Source organism: Delphinapterus leucas, chromosome 11 (assembly GCF_059928025.1).
Source record: "Delphinapterus leucas isolate spDelLeu-1000000601 "Yukka" chromosome 11, BTC_Dleu_Yukka2, whole genome shotgun sequence".
In the NCBI taxonomy this organism is placed as follows: Eukaryota; Metazoa; Chordata; class Mammalia; order Artiodactyla; family Monodontidae; genus Delphinapterus; species Delphinapterus leucas.
The window spans coordinates 34,108,728-34,128,182 of record NC_143139.1 but is presented as its reverse complement, the minus strand read 5'-3'; the positions used below and the strand labels follow the sequence as shown (position 1 = coordinate 34,128,182).

General features: G+C 33.8%; 1 protein-coding gene across 1 annotated transcript in view; it reads left to right on the top strand.

Annotated features, from left to right (window-relative positions):
• The window catches only part of ADAMTS20 (ADAM metallopeptidase with thrombospondin type 1 motif 20), a 209,463-nt gene that overhangs the window by 138,176 nt on the left and 51,832 nt on the right, over positions 1–19,455 (top strand). The window contains exon 29 of the mRNA XM_022572419.3: positions 15,743–15,910. Within this exon, the coding sequence (XP_022428127.2) occupies positions 15,743–15,910 (168 nt within the window). The remainder of the gene's footprint in view (positions 1–15,742; positions 15,911–19,455) is intronic.

Genomic DNA, 19,455 nt, shown 5'->3' with positions numbered 1-19,455 from the left:
TTCTTATAGTAGACTTTACCCATCATAAACAAATGCAAATACAATAATATTCAATAGGTAGAACCAGAAAGCATTTTGTGTGTTTAAAGATTAATCACTCTGGGATATCATTAAATATAGTGTGAGAATTAAAATGTGCAAATTGTACCATGTAAATGGTGATGTGTGCTCTGTGAGAATATATTCTTTATAGGAGAGTGAAAGAATAAAAGGAACTTTTTACTGCCACACTAATAAAAAATGACTCCATATTCTACCACCAGAGTTTGCATCCTTCCATATGAGGGAAGCTTTTTTACTGTTTATTCATGGGCCTTAGGAATATTTTCAGATCTGGGAATAGGGAAGATAAGCAGGCCTGGCTCCTCTCACATCAGTGGACATTTCTTCAGCATCCAGGCTCAAAAGAACAGTAGGAGCTCATATGGGCTCCAGTCTCCAAGTCAGCATTTCGTTGCTAAAATTGGCAAGATCTTAATTTTAGATGAAACCAGGAGATGTTTCTCATCTCTGCTGATCCACAAGGCACCCCATAGAATCAGTAAAACAACAAAAATCTTGGAGAAAGAGATCTAAATTACATGAAGCTTTCTTTTCTATGTAATTTTGGTAGAATTAAGGGCCATTCAACTCTACCTCATTCAGATAACATAAACTGCATATTTAAGTGATGTTTGTTTGTATGTATTTGCTCGTTTTTTTTCTACATAACATTTTTTCATTCAGTAAACATTTATAGATGTGGTTTCTGACCTTATTAAGTTTAGAATTCTCATTTATTTTTTATTTCAGCATCTTTAATGTGTGGGCATATTTTGGTAGAAAGTCTACTTATTTTTGTTGATGCATAATTTATACATGAAAATCATCCTAATATCCAAATTTCTATTATGTTAACAAGGATATAGTATTTATTTAGATATAATTAAATACGCCATTTAAGATTATGGTTTATATTGAGGAGAGATTTGGAGACGTTTTTTGTATTTCATGAAATTAAACATTGTCTTCAAGTTTTTATGCCTGTGTCACTCTCAAACTATGAGGATTTTTTAGTTATTTTTAAGTCAAAATATGGAGAAAACTTGTACATAAAACTCACTTCCTTATTGACTGGGAAAATGTTTCCATGTATATATATTTTAATGCTTAGGAAAACTCTAGAGAAGTTTTTAAAAGAGAAATTAGTTGGAAAGATTTTAGCTGTGGCTATGATAATAAAAAGCAGATTCTTTTTTGAAAGCTATTTTATCAGAAACTAAAATTTATAAGTCTGGGAATAACTTCATGATTTCATTCAGATGCCTATGTCATAGTAAATGAGGCAATATAAAACTATAAGATTTATTTGAAATTTCTTAAGAAGTAAAGAGTGGCATATTCTCCTACCAATGGATGTCCTGTAATTCAGGTGTGCAGGAATTTGGATTTTCTGGTTTGAGTAAATAATACAACTTTAAAAATAAACCCATAAATATATATCTAAAAAGTTAAATTATTGTGATTCTTGAAATGTTTTAAAAATACTGTTTTCTTACATTTTTTGGTATTATACCTTTAAAATTGGGAGAGACTTTCAATTTCCTCTTTCCTATCCTTCTACACAAAGCATACATTATTTACTAAGTTTCTCATCTGAATTATACACAGTTTCTACGTTGATGAACCTTTCTAAAGTTGGAGACCATACATAACACAACATAATCCACTTCTTTTTAGGAAAATTATATGATTGCTCTTCTGTATTTTGAGGTAAAATTGATATATATGGAATATTCCTCTGTAACTCTCATTCTGCACCCTGAAGTAAGAATACATCAAATTCCTCCTCTACAGAGCAAATACTTGAAGGCAGCTATTTTTCTGTTTTCCTGGTTAAATATATTTATTTTGTTCAACTCTTTAATCATTGCAATCACCTTTTTTTACTTCTCTCTCAAAATCTAACATCTAGAATTTCATTCATTAGCAAAAATGGTCTAACTGTAAAAAGAATATTGCCACCCTTGTTATGAACACTGAGCCCAATAATAATCAATATTGCATCAAATTTCAGTTCCTAGTGGTCACCTAGTTTTTTTATACTGATCTTACATCAGTATAAGCCTAATATGTATGGTATATGATACTGTTATTAATCATTTTATTTTTCCTTAGCAGTAGATATTTTTAAGTAAAAGTATAGAAGTTCTATTTTTTTCTCTAGTAGTTTGCATTCATATAGTTTTTATTTAAATTCTCATATTTGACTTTTAAATAAATCCTTCCAACTTTATGTCATAAGTAAATTGGGAAGCGTGCATTTCATGTCTTCATAAAGTAATTAATAGTCTCCTCCATACCCAGGTGGATCCAGAGCTCAAGCACATACCTCTAGAGAGAGCTCACCCAGTTTGGCATTGATCTCCATTAATGAACTAAATATCATCGATTACAGTTTTGAATATAGTCTTATTAATGTAACACATGTAAATAGTTAAAAAAATAAGTGGTGCTAAAATACTGATAAAGAAAAAAAGCTATCTCCTGTTGCAGTCTTTCCTAACCCAGAATTAATCTTTAAATCCTTTTATCTATGTCTTCTGATACGTACTTCCTTATTCCCAAACAGGCTTACTCTGCTATTTCTTGATGCATCAAAAAAAAAAAAAAATTACCTATTGACTTCCTTTTATAGAGGTTGACTATTTAATTCCTAAATGGACTGCTAATTCTACAATCCTATCTTCAAAATAAATCTTGATTCAGTCAACAGTTAGTGTTCTTACGTCACTGTGAAGCCAAGTAGTGTACTTTGAAGCACTGTGCTCCTTTTTGAAAAATTAATTAATTTATTTATTTTTTGGCTGTGTTGGGTCTTCGTTGCTGCACGCAGGCTTTCTCTAGTTGGAGTGAACGGGGGCTACTCTTCACTGTGGTGCGCGGGCTTCTTGCGGTGGCTTCTCTTGCTGTGGAGCACAGGCTCTAGGCGTGCGGGCTCAGTAGTTGTTGCACACGGGGCTTACTTGCTTTGCAGCATGTGGGATCTTTCTGGACCAGGGCTACGAACCTGTATCCCCTGCATTGGCAGGTAGTTTCTTAACCACTGCGCCACCAAGGAGGTCCCTAAAGCACTCCTCCTTTCTTGCACAACTCTGATTTTCCTAGAGTTAGTAATTGCTTCCTTTAAAAATTTGCTTAGTTTTTCTTTGAATGTTCCAATCATTATCTTTTCTCTCAAGTGCTTGAACAGGTATATAAAATCTCTATGAATTTTTTTTCTAAATGCTCAGATATTTCTCTTTCCTAGACTCCTCCCAGAGCCCCCTGACCCCCATTCATCCTCTTCTGATCTGGCCAGGACAAACAACCTTGCTGACCATTCTCTAATCCTATGAAGCCTTTCACTCAATTTCGATTATGATGACTTTTTCTTGCATCACATGCTTTTTTTTTTTAAATTTACTCTTGCATATGAAAACACTTTTCCCTGTATCTTCTGGAAAGATGAAAAATGGGAGATACATTTTTCCTTTTGTGCAAATCTGAAAATGTCTTTGGTCAGTCCTCATATTTCATTGATAATTTGGCTGGTTTTAGAATTCTGGCTTGAAAATAATTTCCCTCAGAATTTTTAAGGGATTACCTTATCCTCTAGCATTCTGAGATGTCTGGTGATTCTGACTCCTGATTTGTTGTAGGTGCCTTTGTCTTCATATCTGTGTCACTGAAGCTTTTGGTACCCTTGTCCCTGTTGTTCTGATATTGCATGATAAAGTGACTTAGTGTTTGTGTGTGTTTAAAATTCAGTTTGTTAGGCATTCTGTAGGCCCTTTCATTAAGGAGACTTGTGCTGAGAAAATCAATTTTGTTATTTCTTGGATAATATCTATGCAACTATTTTCATTGTTCTTTCTTGAACTCTTTCTAGTTGAATATTAGAATTCTTGATCCTCTAATTCTCTTGTTTTTATTCTCTTATTTTCTGTCTCTGTCATTTGATTTTACTTGATGGGAAACTTTGTCAGTGTATAAACCATCTCTTGAATTATTTATGTTATTACATATTGAATTATCCAAAGCCTTTTCTTGCATTCTAATTGCTTTGGGGTCATAGTATTCTATTCTTGTTTTGCCCATACAGCATCTAGTCTCTCTCTCTCTCATATTAATTACTGTTTTTTTGACGGGAGATTCTCTCTTGATGGTCTCCTTATCCTTTGGACCCTTTCTTTGGGTAAGGGTGGGAGTGGTTTTCTGGTTTTCCTATGGAAGTCTTTTCTTTCAAAAGTTGATAATTTTCTGCAGCTCATATTTAAGAGTAAGGCACTAGAGAATTGATATGAAACTGCGTCTGGATAGCACCTAGTGACTGATGATATTCCCTGTAAGTCAATATTTTAAGGTCTTTTCTCTTGGAGACCCAGTTTCTCAGAGAAGAACCCTTGAACGCCCTGCCAGTGAGCAAGAGTACTCTGGGCAGAGAGATTAAGGGTTAAGAGTTCAATGCGTAGAATTCCCTTATTCTTCCTCCAGCATCCCCAACTCTGGAACTCCTGCAATTTAATTTCTCCAAAGAATAAACCCCTCATCTGCCTAAAGAGGAGTTGAGGAGATGTAGCCCTTCTTGTTGCATCCAGGTGCTAAGTGGCTCAGAGGTCTTGTAGGTACAAGGTTGTCTTGCTTCACATTGGTCTTTTCTCTTCTTTGCATCTTCCAGTCTGTTTTATTGGCTTTGACTATGTGGGTTGAAAAAAAATCAAGGAGGGAGGGGGAAATGAACACATATGATCACTCCATCATTTTTAACGGAAACTGGTTAGGTTTTTGTTGGGGTTTTTTTTTGACCATATGTCTATTCACCTCCTATTCTACTTTCTCTTCCTTCTCTCCACTCTGAAATAACTTGAAGTATGTCTGATGAGTTTTTCAGCATCTTGGTAAACAGAATTTTTTTACAGAGGGAACAAGATAGAGTCTTACCTGAATTCTCTTGAGGTGGTTACCCTCCTTCTCTCACTACTGAATGAGCTACAAATGTATGAGTGTTGAACCATGCCCCTATTCCATTCAAGTGTTTAATAGAGAAACCCACACCATGGATTGTATTTTCACTACCTTTTTTAAAATTTATTTACTGAGGATTTGGGAAAGGAAGAAAAAGACAGGGGAACGGAGGTTTAATATGACTTTAGAGTATTGTGTCAAGCACTGTTTTAGGTTCATTCATCCATTATCACCTTTAATCTCACAACTACCCTGAGGTGTAGGTGTTATTATTGCCACTTTATGATGAGAAAACTGAGGACTAGGAAGGTTAAGACCTAGCCTAAGGCTGTTCAACTGCTGACAATTGAGGTTCAAGTGTAGGTCTCTGATTCCAAATCCCATGCCCTTTTTATTATTCTATCTTCCACTCCCCAGTAGTAAAAACTATAAAACCCCGCCTTAAATTTTAACATAAATAATCTTTATCTGATTAATATAATTTTAAAATTAGCTTAAGTTCACTGAAAAATTAATCCCGAAAACATTTTTGCCTCACAACTTTTATTGCATATGATAAATAGACATAAATAGGTGCAGTGGGTATCGCTCCTTTAATTTCAACTCTGACTTTTCCCTTATCAAAGCCCTCATAGAGCTCATTTTTTATTTCTCATCTGAGAGTTCTCTGTGCATATTCCTTTTCAGATCTTTATAACCCTACTTGAAAGCAAACTTCTTGGCTTTACTTCTGTTAACTCCCACAGCTAGCATGAAAACATTTGTAGAAACTTGAAATGGTAAATCCTGCTATTCTGTTGGCACTTGATTTTAAGAATTTTGTAAATGTTACCGTAGTAAGTAATGCCTTGAAAGTCAATCTATTTTTTTAAAGGTATGCTTTAGTTATTTTTCTGATCTCTTTACCTTTTTATGGTCTATCCACACTGAATAGTTTTCTGCTTTGTTCCATCCAGGAAAGCAGATGCTCATGGTTCTGAAAGCAGCTCCCAGGGGTTAAAATGTGGGTTTTTATCACGGAACGTGCCATACCATCTAACAAAAGTAACGTCCCAGTTGTTGTGATTTGTATAAAGACATCAAGAAAAAGTAAATGCACAATAATGGCCCCTAAAGAATTGTTAAAATTAGACAAGAGTTATATTATTCTCATATTGAGAGTAACAGTTCTTTTCCTGATACCATGTAATTGTTAAGATTTATGTTAGTGAGTCAATAAAATCTCTGAACAGGAACTCTTTAGATGAGATTTTACAGAGGAGTCTGAAATGTTCATTACTCCTTTGTAATGCACACACACTATACTATTAGACAGAAAGTTAAAAGAATAATCTACAAGCTTTAAACTAATGCCAGTTTTTCCTGAGCAATTTTATTTGCTACAAATAGTGCTTACATTTTGAATTAGACTTACACTTACTGTTGCTTCTAGCAAAATAAACCTGAGTTCAGTAACTCATGTTTGCATGTTTATAGGGATTGTTTATCAAATCTTATTATTGAAGAAAATGAATCCAATAATTGAGTATTTTAGTTATCATATACTGGGGTGATTTTTATCCCAATTTCTTAATATTTATGTGTGGAAGACAGTATATGATAAGTGAAATTTTCTGTATAAAGTACTTGCATGAGTTATTGCAATTTTGCTTCAGGTTTTATATTTGAAAGTGAAAATAATCACAAAATTTTTCCATAGCCATAATTATAGTAAATTATCTTTAAATATTACTTGCAATTGAATTAGCCAGATAAATTATACATGAGATAATTGTGTTGCATTGACTAGCTTAGAACTGTAAGTCCACTTTGTGTGTGTATGTAAATATATACATATATACCCCCAAAAAAATTTTAGAACATGAAATAGAAATCAAAATATTATAATTTTTACAATAGTATAAATGTAGTGAAATATATACATATATACCCCCAAAAAAATTTTAGAACATGAAATAGAAATCAAAATATTATAATTTTTACAATAGTATAAATGTAGTGAAAGTTTACTGGATATGTTTGTTATTAAGCATATATTTCTTTGTCCTTTAAGTTGAGACTCAAGCATCTTTGCAAATGAATCTGACTTGAAAAATTTTAAATGTCTAAATTTGCAGATTTTAAATATAATCAGATACAATGCAACTGAATGAAATATTTCAGTAGTACATATTCTAAAAACCAAATGCTGTCTTGGATTATTAAAGCTGCATAGTCAAAGGGTGTCTGTAACAGGTTAAAAAGGAAATATTCAAACTCCATTAAACTTTAAAACTCTAAGTATAATCTTTCAGGAAATACTATGAATGGGGTCTCTGTTGATAAGATATAGTATCTTACTCCTTACTGCACATATGCATTGAATTAAAGGAACAGTAGCAGTACTATATTTACAGAGTTGGCACTCTACTCTTAATATGCATATTTTTGTCATTTTTTTGCTTCTCTTTAAACAGAGAGATACCCTACTTTACTATACTCTGGCTGTTTTGCTCTAACTACTTTAATGTTTTACTTCTCTAATAGTTTTGGAGCTCAATTTAAAATAGTATTCCACCATTGTAAGGAATGCCCTTAATTACAAAGTATTAATAGTTGTATAAAACTCATAGCTAAGATTTTTCTATAGTGGGGCTTTTCTCTTAGATAGTTATCGTTGTCTTCCTGAAATTTAAAAAAACCATGCTGTTCCTGGGGTTTAGATGTAGTCTGTTTGTTTGATTAGCCTCTTTACTTTATTTAGAGAATGTTATAATAGGCTTCTTAAAAATCAGAAAGAAAAAAGAAACATATATATCCATGAATGCATACACACAGTAGTGTTTTATTCCATAGAATATCTAACTTCTGGACTGTTTTGGCCTGAAACTCTATTATTTCCCTTTGTAATATGTCATTTCATAGACAATTTTTTTGTTTCATGAGAGTGTTGTAAAGACATTTAACATAATCACCAAAACATAGTTTAAAAAATTCTCTGGCAAAATAGCTATGATCAAAAATTTTCCATGAAAAATTTAAAATTTAACTTTACTATAGAAGCATACAACTGTTTAGTTTTGAAAAGTTCAAAACAAAGATAAATAATACATGTTCCTATAGTGAGAAATTCATTGATACTTTTGGAATTGCCATAAAGACAAAGAAAACGACAACTAATCCTCTCAAATTATTTCCAAGTACATGATTATGTTTAGCTACTATGATACGTTTGTGTTTAAATCAAAACCTCTCCATTTTTTTCATTGTAAATTGATGCTTCTTATTCAGTTGCACCTGTCTTGATGGAAAGCATTTCTGGTTTGTAGTGAGAAGGTATATTTGGACTTAGATTTGTAACGTGTAATGATTGCATTTCTGTGAGTTTAGCTCTCCTAAAACAAAAAGACTGTGTGAACCCGTTTGTCACTTGGTAGCAGGTTTTCCTTGGTTGTCTTAGCTAATACCTGTCATACAGTAAGCAATAGGATGGACATGACTCCCAGCCATCCAGTTGCGAGCTTTCACATTTTCAAAAGATGACTGTGGACCTTGCTGTCAGGAAACAGAGATAATGTGACATCTAGAAATAAAGTAAAAATTCGTTTCTTCATTAGGTTGTTTGACAACTTAACGATTATGTTTCGAAAAACAACCAGAAGATTCCAAAGATTCTGAAAAGCAAAGTGAAATTGATTAATAGTAACTCACTTATTTTTATTCAGTTTTGTATTTTCTTGTTAGTCATTTTTTGCATAATAACAACATTGGAAAACTAAAATTAAGTCAAATTATGCTATTTCTGATAGCTGAAAAACTAAATGTCATTATTTTTAACTATCCCTGAAATGGTTTGTGATAAACCATAATATAGAATAAAATGTTTACAATAGTATTATCAAATTTTGATAATACTTGTTTAATGTTAAATATTTTCCTTATCAGCAAATGAAGAGGAATGTTAAGGAAGCTGTAGTTTTATTGTTACAAGATACTTTTAGTTCTGACTAATTGACCTTGAACGACTAACTGACCCTGCTGACTTTAAACAATGGGGTCATTGCCAAATTTACTGATTGAAGTCCATTTAGAGAACTGGAAATTATTTAGGCTATATATTGAATTAATTCGGAAATTTTAAATAAAAAACCGAGAATCTATGTGAATTGCTAAGCTTTTCTGTAAAACCTGTGCTTTCACTGATTGGTTGCTTATCTTGATAATCATTAAAAATATTTAACGTAGAACTTATAGTTGATGTTATAGCTCTTTTCTAATATTAAGTGTTTCTAATAATAATTTTCTAATATAAAATGTCAAATATTAGTTTTAGTACTTATTCTTAGACTTATTTAGCTAAAGTTTACGTGAGGAACATAGAAACAAAAATATACTCCTTCATCCATAGATGACACTATGCAGTGGCAAGTGAAATAGACATTTCTAGCCAAATTTCTAGTCTAGCTACTTTTTTTTTGCCTAGCTACTTTTCTAGTCAAACTTAATTAAAATAGATCCCATGAATAATTAATTCTTACTCTTAACTTTGACTTCACTTGTTTTTCAGTAGACCAAACTTTAGGTTCTTTTCTTTTTTACTCTGGTTTTCAAAGAGCTAGCTAAGGGATCTTTATAGCTAAAATTGAGGCTGGCCATTACTATGTAATTTAAGCATTAAATTTAAAATATACCATCTAAAATCAGCTAAGGTAGCACCAGTGGAATAGTTATTATTTTAGGAGAACTATGGTTCATTGTACAATGGTACCATTATTTCTTCTTTTGAGAAGAAGAATGGTTCATAACACTTTAAATTAGGAAGAAGTGATTCTGGGGTTCTTTCTACTTTTCATGATTTCCTGTAATAAGTCTGTTCCCCGTAGAATTTATAGTCTAGCAGGGAAAATAAACAGGGGAAGAGGTAACCAGGTATTGAGGTATAAAAGCTCTATAAGAGCCATACCTAATCTAGCCTGGACTGATATCCTCCAGCAGCCAGAGGAGGCTTTGCAGAGGGAATGAGATTTAAAACTCAGCACTGAAAAATATGTAGGGATTGAAATGGAAGAAGAGTGCTGGGACTGGAGGACATGACATGTGCAAATGTCGTGAGCTGGGAATGAGCAGAGTGTTTTCCAGGAAACAATATTCTCTATGTCATCTTCCCATTCACTTTTACATTATGGGAGACATTTTCAAGGTTGTCCTTCATATAATTAACATTAAGTTTTGCAGGATTCTTTTTATTCTTTATTAATTTTAATATTTTTTACATTTTGCTATAGCATTATAAATTCTTTAGAGTTTTTTAAGTTTGGCCCCTTCTCTCATTTAAAAAATTCCTTTCTCCTTACCTTTACCCAGACATTTACATGAAATAGTTATTCTTTTACTAATATTACATATGAAAAATAGAGGTTGAGTGAGATTAAAGAACTTACATACAGTTACCCAGTTTGTTGTCAGTAAAAGGCAGTTTATACATGACAAGGGTATAGTGTAACAGTTACTTTTCAGGTCTATTTTATTGTTAATTAGGGTACATACTAATTCTCCCAATATCAGTATGTTTCCCACTACTTTCAGAGAGGATAGAGACCCAATCACCATTACAGTTTATGAAAGTCTAACACACACACACAAACCCCACGGTTTTCCATTTTCTAGAACTGGAGCTAGGTAAACTTCATCTCCTTGTTTTATTTTGTCTTGCAATTTAAGTTTCTAGAATTAAATTAACAACAAGTTTCTCACAAATTGTCAATTCATTCATTCTTCTATAGTATCCTTATATGCAAACAAAGCAATAATCCACACTTCCAATATCAGAAGTAATCATTCTGTAATTATGTACAACTTCATTTGAAAAATGAGAATAGACTTGTTCCAAAGTTAATCATGTGAAAATGGACTCATTAATTCCAACTGTCCATCTTGAGATTGAATGTGCCAGTCAACCTGCACAGTTCTGGATATTCTATTCTATTTTTAAGGCCTGCAAATTCTACATTTGCTTTGAACGCCCTGTTTTCCTTAAATAGGCACGTGTCTTCACCTAATTTATAAGAATAGTCAATTCAGATTACTTACATTTAATGTCACCACTTCCTATAGCTATTGCCCCCTAGTATTCATAGAAAAATCTCAGAAAGAGTTAGTTAGTAAGACTATCAACTAAGGATAACAGATGATTTTATTTTATTTTATTTTATTTTATTTTATTTATTTTTTTTTTTTGCGGTACGCAGGCCTCTCACTGCTGTGGCCTCTCCCGTTGCGGAGCACAGGCTCCGGACACGCAGGCTCAGCGGCCATGGCTCACGGGCCCAGCCGCTCTGCGGCATGTGGGATCTTCCCGGACCGGGGCACGAACCCGTGTCCCCTGCCTCGGCAGGCAGACTCTCAACCGCTGCGCCACCAGGGAAGCCCCAGAGATGATTTTAAAGAAAAAAAAAAAAAATTTTTGACGAGAATGCTGGAAATAAAATTTACAGTTAATCAAAATATGGTACAGATGAACCAGTTTGCAAGGCAGAAATAGAGACACAGATATAGAGAATAAACGTATGGACACCAAGGGGGGAAAGAGGGATGGGGTGGTGGTGGTGGTGGTGGGATGAATTGGGAGATTGGGATTGACATGTATACACTGATATGTGTAAAACAGATGAATAAGAACCTGCTGTGTAAAAAATAAAATAAAGTTCAAAAAAATTATACAGTTAATAAAACCTCAAGGGAATAGGATGGTATCAGGGATATAAAATAGAGAAAAACAAAAATGAAAAGAATTACTGGGGTCCCAGAGCAAAGAATGACCATGTTTGGGTTTTTCTACCAAATAAGCTATTTTGTGGAAACTTTACAACTCAGAATGTATTGTGGTTTGAGAGAAGGAAGGTAACATTTCACTAGTTATTTACTCTATGACTACTTCGTTCCAACCAAAACATAATTCTTTGCATAATGTGTTCTTTTTTACTTAAATGCCCACATGGAATTCATCAGACATGATAAAATAGTGTACTTATTCCTTTTCAGATCTTGGGGAAAGAGAGTGCTACTTTAAAAGTGTAACGAAAGCATAATTTACTTTGCAATTCTTTGATTTTATACATTTTGTCTATCTTTCCTAGAAGACTTTGAGTTTAATATCCAATAAATATATTTCATGGAAAAGTAAACTGTTTTAATAAATTATTTTAGAGTTTAATAAAAACAAATAACTACTTGCACCAAGAATCAACATCAATTAATCAGCTGATATTTATCGTACCTTCCACTTTGTGGGTGACATGGGTGATCTAAAAGGTCCTTGACCTCTAGAAGTTTGGATAAAGTATGTGACAAAAATAGAAAATGATGAAGTGCCAAAAAACAGAGACAGAAGAGTTCAGAGAACTCAAAGATTGATATGTATTCACCTTAGACATGGGATGGACTTAGATCTTTAAGGATAAGTACTATTTAGAAAGCACCAGGGCAAGTGATTAATCGAAGTAAAAGGAAAATATATGAATCAGGTACAGTGGTGAGTGAAAATGTCACCCTAAAGAGAAAGTAATTATGTTATACGTTAGTAGAGCAAAGGTTGCGTGTTGAAAAGAAACAGAATATTGTGCTAGAAAGGGATGTTGACTGAAATTTGGTGAATCAAGAAAGCAGGGAAGAGGTTTGTTTTCATATTGTATTAAGGACAACAGAGATTCATTGTCAGTTCTTGAAAAAAATAAAGAAGCAATATGTTTAAAATTATGTTTAACACTAGTCTTGGTTACAGATTAGAATAACAAAGAAGAGGAAGAATAAAAGGTGACTTCCAGTTAGATGAGGAGAGGCTATTCAGTTTTGTGAGAAACAGTCCTCACTTTGGTAGTGAACTGTAATGTCCCAGTTTACATTCCACTCACAAATGCTGCTTATAGAGGAAATGCATTGTTCAATTCTAAAGTAGAATCTTTAATGTCTCTTCTTGTGTTAGTTTCATAAATGAATTGGTCATTCTTATCAGAAATATCAACAGTTTACTGCATGATTCTTGGATTCTTGGCACTGATAAAAGAACTATGAGAATTTTGCAAAACAGAGACACATGGGCATTAGATAAGGCACATCAAACAAATATACAAGACGATCTGTCTTTGTCCATCAACAAAGCTACATCTTCAAGACTGAGTTTAAATATCACCTCTCCCTGAGTGATTACCAAATATCCCATAAAGAAATGACTATTTTTCACTATTTTCTTAATTCAATAATATTTTTATTGTATTATCTTAATGGTTTTTACTGTCTTGTATTTTTATTCTGATCTTTATTGAATTTAATATTATTTAAGATGTACTCTGGCATTATTCATTTAATAGATGGTGTCATTTAGATTATAAGCACTTTGAGGATAAGTCAAGGCAAAAGATGGTTAATGAATCTATATTTATATGCTACTCTTGGTATATGGCAGAAACTCAATAATATTCATAGAGCAAATAAAATAGTAAACATTTTTCCATCTTCCATAAGTACTACTGGGCTCATATCATGAGTATTCACAATAATAATTACTTTTTACAAGGGACTATCAGGGAGAGTAATAAATCCTCCTTTGTTCAAAAAGTCACAGTTTAAAAGTTAGAAAAAATACACAACCAAGGAGAAAAACATTCTTGTATGTGTGAACATGCATGTATACTCCCAGATAATATACGCCTGGTACTCAATAGTATGTGATGTTTTTAGTATAAACTATGTTATACTCTTTGAAAAATAAACAATGTAGTCAAGAAACAGGCAGGGAAGTGCCCACGATAAGAGATCAAGAGGAGTAGAGCATAAAGGTAGATCTGAAAGGGAAGGTCAGTAGTAGGAAAGATGAGATCGGGCACATTCAGAATGAAACAATGCCATTTGCAGCAACATGGATGGACCTAGAGATTATCATACTAAGTGAAGTAAGCCAGACAACAAATATCATATGATATTGCTTATATGTGGAATCTGAAAAAAAAAGATACAAATGAACTTATTTCCAAAAAGAAATAGACTCATAGACATAGAAAACAAATTTATGGTTACCAAAGGGGGAAGTGGCGGGACGGATAAATTAGGAAGCTGCGATTAATGTTTACATACTAGTATATATAACATAGATAACCAACAGGACCTACTGTATAGCACAGGGAACTATACTCAATATTTTGTAATATCCTATAAGGGAAAAGAATATGAAAAAGAAAAAATATATACATACATATATGTCTCTCACTCTCTCTCTCTCTCTCTCTCTCTCTCTATATATATATATATATATCTGAATTGCTGTGCTATAAACCTGAAGCTAACACAGTATTGTAAATCAGCTACACTTCAATACAAAAATAAAAAATAGCAGGAAAGAATGTACATGTAATACGGTTTATCAAGACCCGTTAACAATTCACACTGAATTAAAGTGTGTTCTAAGTGGCATGTAAAGCTGTAGGTGTTAACAGGAAGAGAACATCTCAGATATGGTAACGTCTTAATAATCAAGGCACCAAGTTAAATTAATTCCCTACACAAATGGGATATAGTGTTGCAGATAACATATAAAGGTAAATTATCCCCAAACTATTCATTTTTTTAATTTAAAATATTTTAAACATCTAATACTCTATATTAGTCACTCTTTGAACTCATAATATACATAAAATGCATAATATATTATCTAATGTTCTCAGAACTCAGTATATGTTTCTAAATGAAACCATATGTAACCAGCTGTCTCAGAGGAATGAGAGGAGTTATCTGGAATCCGTGTCCTCTTTGCTTAACTTTTCGCTGGTACATATATCATGCTGAAAATTGTCAACCTCCTCAGAGTATATGAAGGAAAATGGTAGAAGAGGAAGCTAATATTCACTGAAGATGCACCCTATGTAAAAGGACTGGATTAGATATCTCATTTTCTTTGTCTCATGTTAATCTTCATAATAAACCACTAATATTGGTGTCATTATCATCACTTTATAATGAAGAAGCTGAGGTTTGGCCAGGGGATGAAATACACTTAAAGTCACCCAAATAGTAAGTGGCAGAGCTGGTATTCAATGCCAGAGCCCAAGCCCTTTCTCTCCTCTGCACTGGCCTTGCTCATAAAATGGCAACTGGCTGAAAAAGGAAGTCCGATCACTATTTTACATATATCCTTACAGAGACTTTAGGTAGTTTGTTTTTCACTAAATATTTTGGAGGGTTGATGATGGGGACATACAGTTGCCAGATGGAAGTGAAAAACAAACCTGAACTGAATTGCACTTTAAAAAATTAATTTTATACTTTCTCATAGTTTCCTACATTGAGAGATTTTTGTTTTGTTTTGTTTTTGACATCCAAAGCACAGTTTGCACTATGGCAAGACATATGCGGTTAAAAATTGAATACGTGGCGACCATACAAAATCGAAAGCAAGTTTTATTGAAATATGTGTGATAACAGGAGTTAGCTGCAGATAGTCTTTAACCTCAAAAGATCTAAAGCATTTATGTGCCAGAAGAGTGCTTGGTATATGGTAGACAATCAATACTTTTTTGAAGAATAAATGGATACCTTATCATATCAATATCAGTGATGGTCGAGGGCAGATTGGCAAATTTTAAATTCTCTCATTAGAAATATCAAAGTATATCTTGATGAAATATCAAAGTGATGATGTTTTGATTGCTTCATTTTACACTTCTTGCAGATAAACTTTAATTAGTAAAGATAAAATGAATCAAGTGCATTCATATTTATTTTCCAGTGCTCAGCTCCTTGTGGTAAAGGTTTAAAGTACCGTGAGGTGATTTGCGTTGACCAATTCCATGGGAAATTAGAAGAAAAATATTGCAGTCATCTACAGAAACCTCGAACTCATAAAGCTTGTAGATCTGTCAGATGCCCTTCATGGAAAGCCAAAAAATGGAATGAGGTATGTAAGTTGTTTTATGATTATATATGTATTTTTGCATTTACAGAGAAAATCTTAATTCATTCTGTATGCTTTCAATAACCTTGAAAGTTTTACTCTACTAAATGTGTTTTATTCTATTACACAATTTTTTTGCACTATGCTCTGAATTAATATTGTACAGTGTTAACACGTTTGCTAAGTTCATAGCTTAATAACAAATTAGTCTTTTTTTTTTAAACATCTTTATTGGGGTATAATTGCTTTACAATGGTGTGTTAGTTTCTGCTTCATAACAAAGTGAATCAGTTATACATATACATATGTTCCCATATGTCTTCCCTCTTGCGTCTCCCTCCCTCCCACCCTCCCTATCCCACCCCTCCAGGCGGTCACAAAGCACCGAGCCGGTATCCCTGTGCCATGCGGCTGCTTCCCACTAGCTATCTACCTTACTTTTGTTAGTGTGTATATGTCCATGACTCTCTCTTGCCCTGTCACAGCTCACCCTTCCCCCTCCCCATATCCTCAATTCCGTTCTCCAGTAGGTCTGTGTCTTTATTCCTGTCTTACCCCTAGGTTCTTCATGACATTTTTTTTTTCTTCTTAAATTCCATATATATGTGTTAGCATACAGTATTTGTCTTTTTCTTTCTGACTTACTTCACTCTGTATGACAGACTCTAGGTCTATCCACCTCATTACAAATAGCTCAATTTCGTTTCTTTTTATGGCTGAGTAATATTCCATTGTATATATGTGCCACATCTTCTTTATCCATTCATCCGATGATGGGCACTTAGGTTGTTTCCATCTCTGGGCTATTGTAAATAGAGCTGCAATGAACATGTTGGTACATGACTGTTTTTGAATTTTGGTTTTCTCAGGGTATATGCCCAGTAGTAGGATTGCTGGGTCATATGGTAGTTCTATTTGTAGTTTTTTAAGGAACCTCCATACTGTTCTCCATAGTGGCTGAACCAATTCACATTCCCACCAGCAGTGCAAGAGTGTTCCCTTTTCTCCACACCCTTCCCAGCATTTATTGTTTCTAGATTTTTTGATGATGGCCATTCTGACCGGTGTGAGATGATATCTCATTGTAGTTTTGATTTGCATTTCTCTAATGATTAATGATGTTGAGCATTTTTTCACGTGTTTCTTGGCAGTCTGTATATCTTCTTTGGAGAAATGTCTATTTAGGTCTTCTGCCCATTTTTGGATTGGGTTGTTTGTTTTTTTGTTATTGAGCTGCATGAGCTGCTTGTAAATTTTGGAGATTAATCCTTTGTCAGTTGCTTCATTTGCAAATATTTTCTCCCATTCTGAGGGTTGTCTTTTGGTCTTGTTTATGGTTTCCTTTGCTGTGCAAAAGCTTTGAAGTTTCATTAGGTCCCATTTGTTTATTTTTGTTTTTATTTCCATTACTCTAGGAGGTGGGTCAGAAAGGATCTTGCTGTGATTTATGTCATAGAGTGTTCTGCCTGTGTTTTCCTCTAAGAGTTTGATAGTTTCTGGCCTTACATTTAGGTCTTTAATCCATTTTGAGCTTATTTTTGTGTATGGTGTTAGGGAGTGATCTAATCTCATACTTTTACAGGTAGCTGTCCAGTATTCCCAGCACCACTTATTGAAGAGGCTGTCCTTTTTCCACTGTACATTCCTGCCACTTTTATCAAAGATAAGGTGTCCATATGTGCGTGGGTTTATCTCTGGGCTTTCTATCCTGTTCCATTGATCTATCTTTCTGTTTTTGTGCCAGTACCATACTGTCTTGATTACTGTAGCTTTGTAGTATAGTCTGAAGTCAGGGAGCCTGATTCCTCCAGCTCCTTTTCTCGTTCTCAAGATTGCTTTGACTATTCGGGGTCTTTTGTGTTTCCATACAAATTGCGAATTTTTTTGTTCTAGTTCTGTGAAAACTGCCAGTGATAGTTTGATAGGGATTGCATTGAATCTATAGATTGCTTTGGGTAGTAGGGTCATTTTCACAAAGCTCATTCTTCCAATCCAAGAACATGGTATATCTCTCCATCTATTTGTATCATCTTTAATTTCTTTCATCAGTGTCTTATAATTTTCTGCATACAGGTCTTTTGTCTCCTTAGGTAGGTTTATTCCTAGATATTTTATTCTTTTTGTTGCAATGGTAAATGGGAGTGTTTTCTTGATTTCACTTTCAGGTTTTTCATCATTAGTATATAGGAATGCCAGAGATTTCTGTGCATTAATTTTGTATCCTGCTACTTTACCAAATTCATTGATTAGCTCTAGCAGTTTTCTGGTAGCATCTTTAGGATTCTCTATGTATAGTATCATGTCATCTGCAAAGAGTGACAGCTTTACTTCTTCTTTTCCAATTTGGATTCCTTTTATTTCCTTTTCTTCTCTGATTGCTGTGGCTAAAACTTCCAAAACTATGTTGAATAAGAGTGGTGAGAGTGGGCAACCTTGTCTTGTTCCTGATCTTAGTGGAAATGCTTTCAGTTTTTCACCATTGAGGATGATGTTGGCTGTGGGTTTGTCATATATGGCCTTTATTATGTTTAGGGAAGTTCCCTCTATGCCTACTTTCTGCAGGGTTTTTATCATAAATGGGTGTTGAATTTTGTCAAAAGCTTTCTCTGCATCTATTGAGATGATCATATGGTTTTTCTCCTTCAGTTTGTTAATATGGTTTATCACATTGATAGATTTGCGTATATTGAAGAATCCTTGTATTCCTGGAATAAACCCCACTTGATCATGGTGTATGATCCTTTTAATGTGCTGTTGGATTCTGTTTGCTAGTACTTTGTTGAGGATTTTTACATCTATGTTAATCAGTGATATTGGCCTGTAGTTTTCTTTCTTTGTGACATCCTTGTCTGGTTTTGGTATCAAGGTGATGGTGGCCTCGTAGAAGGAATTTGGGAGTGTTCCTCCCTCTGCTATATTTTGGAAGAGTTTGAGAAGGATAGGTGTTAGCTCTTCTCTAAATGTTTGATAGAATTCGCCTGTGAAGCCATCTGGTCCTGGGCTTTTGTTTGTTGGAAGATTTTTAATCACAGTTTCAATTTCAGTGCTTGTGATTGGTCTATTCATATTTTCTGTTTCTTCCTGATTCAGGCTTGGCAGGTTGTGCATTTCTAAGAATTTGTCCATTTCTTCCATGGTGTCCATTTTATTGGCATAGAGTTGCTTGTAGTAATCTCTCATGATCTTTTTCGTTTCTGCAGTGTCAGTTGTTACTTCTCCTTTTTCATTTCTAATTCTATTGATTTGAGTCTTCTCCCTTTTTTTCTTGGTGAGTCCGGCTGGTGGTTTATCTATTTTGTTTATCTTCTCAAAGAACCAGCTTTTAGTTTTATTGATCTTTGCTATTGTTTCCTTCATTTCTTTTTCATTTATTTCTGATCTGATTTTTATGATTTCTTTCCTTCTGCTAGCTTTGGGGTTTTTTTATTCTTCTTTCTCTAATTGCTTGAGGTGTAAGGTTAGGTTGTTTATTCGAGATGTTTCCTGCTTCTTAAGATGGGCTTGTATTGCTATAAACTTCCCCCTTAGAACTGCTTTTGCTGCATTCC